Source organism: Dendronephthya gigantea, unplaced genomic scaffold, assembly GCF_004324835.1.
Source record: "Dendronephthya gigantea isolate DGI-Jeju-01 unplaced genomic scaffold, DenGig_1.0 000013F, whole genome shotgun sequence".
NCBI classification, from domain to species: domain Eukaryota; kingdom Metazoa; phylum Cnidaria; class Anthozoa; order Malacalcyonacea; family Nephtheidae; genus Dendronephthya; species Dendronephthya gigantea.
In genome coordinates this window covers 25,097-33,931 of record NW_021163023.1, presented here as the reverse complement: position 1 = coordinate 33,931, position 8,835 = coordinate 25,097, and the positions used below count along the sequence as shown (strand labels likewise).

The window sequence follows — 8,835 nt, the reverse complement described above, 5'->3', positions numbered from 1 at the left end:
GGGCAACTTTGGATTCCGCTATGTTCTCCCGGGTCCCGGGTGTAATTCCTAATCCCCGGGCGGAATTAGTACCCTCGCACGGTGCTCCGCACCGGCTCGGGGATGAGAAACTTTATAACAGTATTTTTTAACTGTGGCATGTCCACCGCTTAAAGTGGCTCGATGCAGTTTCTCGAATTTTTAATTTAGATGCACATTTTAAACAGGGATATCAAACATCTAAATATTTCGCCACAGGCCAGGTCTAAAAGTTAATATACTTTTGCAGGAGAAATATCTAGAGCAGAAATCTATTCAGAAATGGTGCCTGGCACCCGTTACCCTGGGAGCAGAGACGTTTCAAAATGCCCCCAAACAGGGTTTAATCTTATTTATGTTGCAAACGAGTTCGGTGACCCCCAATTATTAGTAATAAAAGTTTACGCTATAGATGCTTTATCTATAAAAAAGTTTTAAAAATTTTTAATATGTTAAAATGACGTTTTTGTAAATAGAAAAAAATCCCCATAACAGACTTTAAATAGATAAAGCATCAATAGCGTAAATGTTTTATACAAAGGAATTTGGGGTCACCGAACTGGTTTGCCATGTACACACGATTAAACCCTGTTTGGCGGCCATTTTGAAACGACTCTCTTGCAATGGTAACGGGTGGCACGCATAAGCTTTGAATCGATTTTCGCTGAAGATATGTTTCCTGCAAAGTATATTAACTTTTATCCTTCGAGCGAAATATTTAGATAATCGATATCACTGTTTAAAATGTACACTAAAAAAATTCGAGAGACTGTATCGAGAATCCGGTACCATTCGAATGGCCTGCCCAAGATTTATGAACTGTATTTTTTATACGCCCTGTACTGCAATAATTCTCACCTTATCATCACCCTCATCTTTGTAAGACTCGAATGTTGTTCCATTCAAACTATGCTTAACATAATAGGTCTTCACCCAACGATAATAACAAAAATGTGGATAACAATAATATCCTCCCTGAGTGGCAATCCCTGAGACAACTTCCTTCTTGCTAAGATCAACCTGTATCCACTGGTTCTTGTCGTTTGCTCCTGCTCTCCATCCTGCTCTCCATTGTCCATTGTTGTGCAATCGTCCACGAGCTGCTTTGGTCCATGCATTCAAATAACTCGAAGAAGTCAATTGCGAAGCTTTAACTTTACTCTTATCTTCCACGCCGAGTGTCTTTTCACCAGCTTTGCAAAGAATTGCATTCATTAGAGAGTATTTTAAAAATTTAAACTGCCGTTTGGACGAAACCAGATAAATCTAAATTTAATAACATGTTTATTCACCTCCTAAATATACAGAATAAAAGTCATAAGACTAGTTGCATATCACACAAGCGCTAGATATACATGACTACTCGGTTTCAAAGAAATTAATAACTACCGTTAATGAACTAATATAACCACTGTTTGGGCCAAATGAGCTCGGTACAACCGCTTAGTTTAGTACTAAACATTTTATCCCCGATCCGGTGCGGAGCACCGTGCGAGGGTACTAATTCCGCTCGGATATTTACACCCACGATGTGCAAATGCGAAATCAAAGTTGTCCGCCATTATGCAATGGACCTCACGCCATGGACGGTCTTCTACGTTATGCACGTGCGCCAGAGTGAACCACTAAGCTCTTGATTGGTCGAGACAAAAATTTGTATTTTCAAACGTCAATAACTAACTGTCATTTTGCAAAATTTTGATGAAATGAATAATTTTTATGTTTTCATAAAATAAAGAGTATATGTATTTTTAATTAAATTAGAGGGAAACTCGAATGTGGTCAGCACTTTTCACGGTTTAACAAATAACAAGACCAAATTTTTGACCGAATTCACCGTGTATAATAAAGTCGGAAGATTTTACACTTGATAATATTTCATCCACAGCTTTAAAATGTAATTCTTTCGTGGTAAACACAACTTTAATATTCTCAAATGTATTTCACTATAAATCTGAATGTGTTATGTAATAAACGACATTATAATTTCATTTATAAACTCCGTTTTTATAATAACAAAAAGAAAAGAAAATCAAAACATTCCCGTGCAAAAACCAGTCGAGGCGTTGCAAGTTGTATGAGACGTCTGATGTTATATTTCATGGTAATTAATAATTAAAACAAGACGCCGTTCTGGCGTTAACTCCGGCGCACGTGCCAGTCTTCAATATAGAGCTTCTGAACATAAACAATACAGTTCGCGTATTGTTTCGCATACATATTCGCATTTAGATACCTAGCGAACCTAAATGTTCGATCGCGAAATTCAGAAGCACATCGCAGTATAGAAGTTCAATTGTTCAAAAATGTAAATAAACCGCATGATACATTCGCTTCGTCTTACGCCTTTGGAATTTGTGCTTATATAGTTATATTAAATCTTCGATCCTGTGCAAACTACTACGCGGCGTGTCGACGCGCCCATACACGACGACCACATCATCTTTTTAAACGGCGAAATAGCAGCGAGATTACTAAAATAGGACCAGAATCTACATGTATTAAATATATTCTTACCCCAATTCAATCTAAACTTAATCGAACAGCATGAAAAGAACGGTTTATTTGTTCCTCTTGGAGAAATTGCCGTATCATGCGAGAGAAATCGAATCGCGCATTGGAAAATTAGCCAAAGCTGTGTACCACAACTCTTGGGAGATAATACTGGGACGTAGATAAATACGGTCACATACACATTTTAGATACTAGAATATTTCGCGCCATTTCTGACTTGCGACGACGAAAAATAAAAACAAAACAAAAACAAAACAAAACCGGGGCGAATTTTCAACTCCGTCGCTGACGCCGGAGTAATAATTTACCATAACACTGACTATAAATGAGTAACTTAAATTCCAGAAAAAGGTAAGAATCTTGTCGTATTTTTGCCATTTTTTCACAAAAATATGAGGGTAAACTTTGATTCTTTAAAAATATACGGCCGTTGCGAGTTGCTATGACTACAGTGCTTCCACGTGCAGAAAAATATTTCCACACTTTTCTCAATTTCTTTTTCTCACATACGTATTTTTCTAACAATCATGTTACCATCCCTATGCTTAATTAATAACTAATTTTGTTAAACCGAGGCGAGGGGTTTCTGCATGCATGTATTTCTAGTAACAAAAAACTATTTCTTGTGGGAACAATTATAGCCAGCACTGAGCACGGGCCAAAGAAGTGCAATCCATTGCCTTAACTTTTTTTAGAATATGATATGATATATTTTCGTAGAAATAAGAATTTTGTGGAGTTAAATTTCTTTGTATTACACAAAGCGAGCTGCACATGGGCACAAACATCATGGGGTCCTGACATATGGACTTTTGTTTACCTTCTGTACCGTTTAAAGTTGTAAACGATTTTAATTTTTGCAAAACGCAACTATAATTATGGAAAAGAAAACGTTGTCCCTACTGAAATGCGCATACGGCTAAATTAATAAGTCTCTTATGATTACAGCGAGCAGCAGCTTGTAGATTTGAATGGTGTGAAAAGAAGTGCCGAATAGTCTTGAAACGATAACCACCCCCACCCACTTGGGGACGGCAGTCACGAGAATGCTGTTCGCTTGCGATCCTGTATATAAGTAACGGTGTTGACTGCCAATTTTCACACTTTCTTTTCAGTGTATTGTACAAATACGCCATTCCGAAGAAAATTTTCAAATTTACAATTACCATCGGCGTCAATCGAAGATTAATTGAGGGGGACCATATTCATATATTCTGTTATGCCAGGCTTAATTCTATTGAAAGTGAGTTGTTTTCAAAAGAAATTAGCCAGGCATAGCTGAATATATGAATTTGGTTCCCCTCAATTAACGTTGGATTGACGCCAATGACAATCACTACTTGCAAACTTCTGCCTGCACTGCTTCTAATCCTACCTCTTTGACAGCAATAAAGTTCCACTCTCAAGGAAATGTGATTGTTCCATGTCCTTGGGTGTATGCGGATATAACGAGCTGTTACAGCTGGTGATAAGACATTTGTCACAACAGAATTTCCTTCCATATTTCCATCGAACACCTGAAAGGAAATGTTGAATGGTCCTTGTATTTTTACTATTTCTTATTTTACTTGGGTCTCTTTATACTAAATTTTAAAAGATTGGCTTAAATTTCAAAGCAGTATAAAAAGTAGCAAAGCGCAGTTGACCCAGCGTCCCTCAGTAAGCAGAGGACAAATGGGAAAGTCACCCTCTCTGCCCCATGACTCAGGCGTCCCTGCCTAAAAGCGTCTATCGTTGACTGAATGACAATATACAATATTAATTTTTTCGAACGTGATTGACTGCCGGGCTCTGTTCACGAATTTGAATCAAGTCATTCTAAAATCAACATACCTACCGCGCGGGAGCAAAAACTACTAATGTCACACTTTGTAACATAACTAATGAATAACCAGAGATTCCACCATAAACCTCAACCCTCTTGAAGCTTCGTGACATTATGTATAAAACTTCAGACCAAAATCCTTCAAGTATTATCCAGCAATTAACCATAACTCCGGCAAATCATCACAGTTTTAATACTTAATTAATGATATGAATCGTCATACTAGGTAAGGTTTTTTATTTACATTAGACCGTCCTTATAAAGGAAGTAGGGAATGATGAAAAGAGACAAAAATATTTTAGCGAAAACTACAGAGTGTATAAAAAAGAAGACTTCAATTGTTATAATTTAAAAGTCCCGTCACTGTGCTATGCCTTTGGATGTGTTAGATATTGTCAGTTTTGTGCATATTTTACATATCTTTGTTACAAGCACAAAAGCCTTTCTGCTCCTGGGAATTTGACAGAACTTCCAGAAGCAAAATTCTCTCTTCAGAAGCAATAATGCATGGTAAAAAAGAGTTTTCATCGCCCAAACTTATATCCAGATGTAAAGTACAGGTGTGGTGCAAAACACGTTTTGAGAAAGGTCCTTGATCGAGATTCACCAGTGAAAAGCACAAACTTGCAAAGCAATTTCGTCAGATTGTGGAAACACAGTGAGTGTTACAATTAGGTCATGAAATAAGTACATTGGCTGCTACTGGATCACATTTTATGATCAGAAAAAATATTCATTTCCCTCTGGAAACTGTCTGCTAAAAGACAGTTAAAAGTGGATAGCAATCTGATTGAATAATAGCTGTGCTGGATTAAACAATTACTTAATGGTTTACGTGTTTGGATGGCTTGATCCAAACACGCGGGAATGTTGCGAGAGTGAAGAAAAGCGCACTGTGTCTCGATTGTTTTAATACTTGAATTACCAAATGTTCTTCATTTGCTGCGTTGTGTCTACCATGTTTGCAGAGGACTTTAGTGGAGGTTCGAATTAGCGGGATACAAATTGGACGATCAATGCAACAACGTGATTTTGGTTATTTTCTCATTTGTGTAATTGTGTGTGTGTCTCCGAGTAGAGAAGAATTAGTTATATACAGATGATATTAATTGAAGATGCATGCAAGTGTAATTTGAACTGTTAGTTTAAGTGTCAACCAATCAAGTGCGTTCTAGTGCGTTGCTATATAAAATTAGCTATTACTATTAGTGCAAATGTCCATGTCAATTCTCGACACAATGAAAAAAATCCTGACTTTTTCTACACTAATCTAATAATAAGATTATAATTTCTTTAACTTCTTACCTTCTGAGTTGCATAAATTTTGTATGAAGTGAGGTTTGCTTTATCCACACCGTAAGAGATCGAATAAGTCTCCACCCAGTAACTACGACCAGAACCTTGAGTGGCAATCGCTGTAACAAATTCCTGGTTGCCAAGATCGACTTGGAGCCATTGGTTCTGTTTCTTATTTGCGGGACGCCAATAACCTGCACCGTTTAATCTCCCTTTTAATGCAGAATGTCCTTTTCTTTAGTTGATGATGTCATCTGAGAATTCTTTATTCTTCCATCTTCCACTCCAAGTGGAGCCTCACTGGAGTTGCAAGAACCTTAATTGTTGTAAGAAGTTACAAAAAAATAAGTTATGCGTGTTTAAGATATAAGAGGTCTTTTCGATCATTGCGTGCATTGGTTACTTGAAGAGGCCAAGTGAATTAATATACAATTAATTAATGGTTTCCGTGTTTGGATGGCCTGATCCAAACACGGGCTTCAATTAATCAGAACACGCGTTATATACATGTTATTTTATAATGCTACATACCAAATCATGCCACAATGGAAAAAGGGAACTGGGATCGGATGTCAGTAAAAAAATAGAATTAGAATGAATCGGTGCTACAAGAAGAATATTTTTTACGAAATGTTATGTCGTTAAATAGTTCGTTAAACGTTTCTCTAATACACCAAAGTTCACCGCCGTAATTGTAATGCGCAATAATTTAATGCTAGTAACTTAATACTACATCATCCCCCCCCCGTCCGTTCCTGCTTATAATCATCAATACCCATTGTTATATATTGCCTTGATGTTCTAGTGTACGCAGACATTTGCTCGGTGCAAATGCATTGAAATTCTAGCTCATAATTATGATCTCAAATGATAATATTTCACTGCACCCAACCCTTCACCCGCAATTGAACGCTATGTTGAGGTTAATTTTGGATATGCGTGGTACTGGAAACAAGTGAATGTTGAGTATTATTTACCTGTGTAGCAACATATAACTTCGATTCTCATTGATATGCGATTAAACCAAGACACTGGGTGTATGCGAATATAACGCGCATTTATTGCTGGATATAAGAGATTTGTCACGACAGAATTCTTGTCATAATTTCCAGCGAATACCTTTATAAATTATAAATGATGGATGAAATGAACACCTTGAGCATTAGACTACTTCTCATTTAGGAAAAGAAATAAAAATATATAACCACAGATATCAATAAATAAATAAATATATTACAGCCGACAATTTCGCAAAATATAATAAAACATATACGAAAATAAACATCTTGTGAACACAATATATGAGTTTTTATCAAAGACAAAAAAAATTTTGTGGTATCTTGACTGATTATTCTTTTTAAATCTATTGTCAATATAACTATTATTTATTTTAGTACACGTTTTGTAGCTGTGATTATTCAATTGAATTTCCACCCCCAGAGTTCTTGACTCAGAGATTGAAAGTAATTTAGAAGAATCTTGGGTAACAATTAGTTTTCTTTCCCTGAGAAATCCTGAAGAAGTCATAGGCTCTGATTGCTTGTACGATGACGATATAATAAAACGATTATTATCTTTTTAGCTGCTCACCTTCTGAGTTACATTAATTTTGTATAAAGTGAGCTTTTCTTTGTCAACACCGTAAGAGATCGAATAAGTCTTCACCCAATAACGATTAGAACCAGAACCTTGAGTGGCAATCGCTGTAACAAGTTCCTTTTTGACAAGATCGACTTGGAGCCATTGTTTCTGATCATCATTTGTGGGACGCCAAGAGTCTGTACCGTTTAATCTCCCTTTTGATGCAGAAAATTCGCTCAGTTTTGCAGTTGATGATGTCATCTGCGAATTCTTTATTCTTCCATCCTCTACCCCAAATGGAACTTCGCTGGTGTTGCAAAAACCTTGTTGAAAGAAATGCAAAAAAAGTAAGATACGTATGTAAGACATTTTGTTCAGTAAATGATGATATCTGAGAATTCTTTATTCTTCCATCCTCTACTCCAAATGGAACTTCGCTGGTGTTGCAAAAACCTTCGTCGTAGGAAATGCAAAAATGTAACTAAGATAAATGATTGGTGCTTAGATCAGCTGGATATTATCATGAAAGATAATAATTCACGCCACCCGACTCTTCCACAATCCACCGCTTTATTGGAGTTAACTTAGAATGGGCGTGTTGAAGGTAAACGAGGGACTGGAAACAAATAAGATATGCTCAATGTTGAGTATTATCTACCTGTGTAGCAACCAATAACTTCGATTCTCAAGGATATATGTTATTAAGCCAAGACACTGGGTGTATGCGAATATAACGCGCATTTATTGCTGGATATAAGAGATTTGTCACGACAGAGTTCTTGTCATAATTTCCAGCGAACACCTTTATAAATTATAAATTATTGATGAAGTCGACTTTTCACAATATATTTATAAGCTACTTTTGATTAAGACACACTGGGGGTGAAAGTGGTAACAACCTCTGGAGAGTGTTCAAAACTTTAATAATCTAATAATAATATGATTATTATCTCTTTGGCTGCTCACCTTCTGAGTTGCATTAATGTTGTATGAAGTGAGGTTTTCTTTATCCACACCGTAAGTGATCGAATAATTCTTCAGCCAATAACGATTAGAACCAGAACCTTGAGTGGCAATGGCTGTAACAAGTTCCTTTTTGCCAAGATCGACTTGGAGCCATTGGTTCTGATTGTCATCGTCGGGACGCCAAGAAGCTGCACCGTTTAATCTCCCTTTTGATACGGAAAATCCATTTTTTTCGGTTGATGATGACATCTGAGAATCCTTTATCCTTCCATCCTTTAGTCCAAATGGAACTTCACTGGTGTTGCAGGAACCTTGTCGTAGGAAATGAAAAAAGCAAGGTATGTACAACATAAAATCCAACAGAATCACTTCTTCAATAATTGCTTACATTGGTTACGCGGTTATTGTATTGGTATTATTATTATTATTATTGGTATTAGATAAGGTGTAAATTGTCTCTCTTTTATCTTTTTATATGTTTAATAATTGAAGAGCTTATTCAAACAAGACGCCTACTAGGCGTTATATGATCGCGTCGTTCACAGCGGCGTAGCCAGCCCAGCTATGCAAATTTTGTGTCGTAAATGTTCTTAATAATAAAAATGAACAATATACCGAACTATAGTCGCATGTTG

At 36.6% G+C, this 8,835-nt stretch overlaps 1 protein-coding gene across 1 annotated transcript; it reads right to left on the bottom strand.

Moving 5' to 3' along the window:
- Window positions 1-424: 424 nt before the first annotated feature.
- Window positions 425-8,449, bottom strand: LOC114519245 (lactadherin-like). Its single transcript, XM_028539344.1, has 9 exons — window positions 8,201-8,449; window positions 7,950-8,036; window positions 7,688-7,715; window positions 7,244-7,557; window positions 6,631-6,772; window positions 5,663-5,847; window positions 3,908-4,049; window positions 877-1,211; window positions 425-439 (listed from the first exon to the last, which is right to left on the bottom strand). Exons 1-9 carry the CDS (start codon window positions 8,447-8,449, stop codon window positions 425-427), a joined length of 1,497 nt encoding a protein of 498 aa, XP_028395145.1.
- Between the last annotated feature and the right edge of the window lie 386 nt (window positions 8,450-8,835).

Bases quoted from the DNA above. Each gene is read 5' to 3' on its own strand.
- LOC114519245 (XM_028539344.1), bottom strand. From the start codon at position 8,449: ATGTCATCATCAACCGAAAAAAATGGATTTTCCGTATCAAAAGGGAGA. The intron at 7,716-7,949 runs GTGTCTTGGCTT...CATTTATCTTAG, and splicing joins GTTATATTCGCATACACCCA to TTACATTTTTGCATTTCCTA. The intron at 6,773-7,243 runs GTGAGCAGCTAA...TAATTTATAAAG, and splicing joins AAATTAATGTAACTCAGAAG to GTATTCGCTGGAAATTATGA.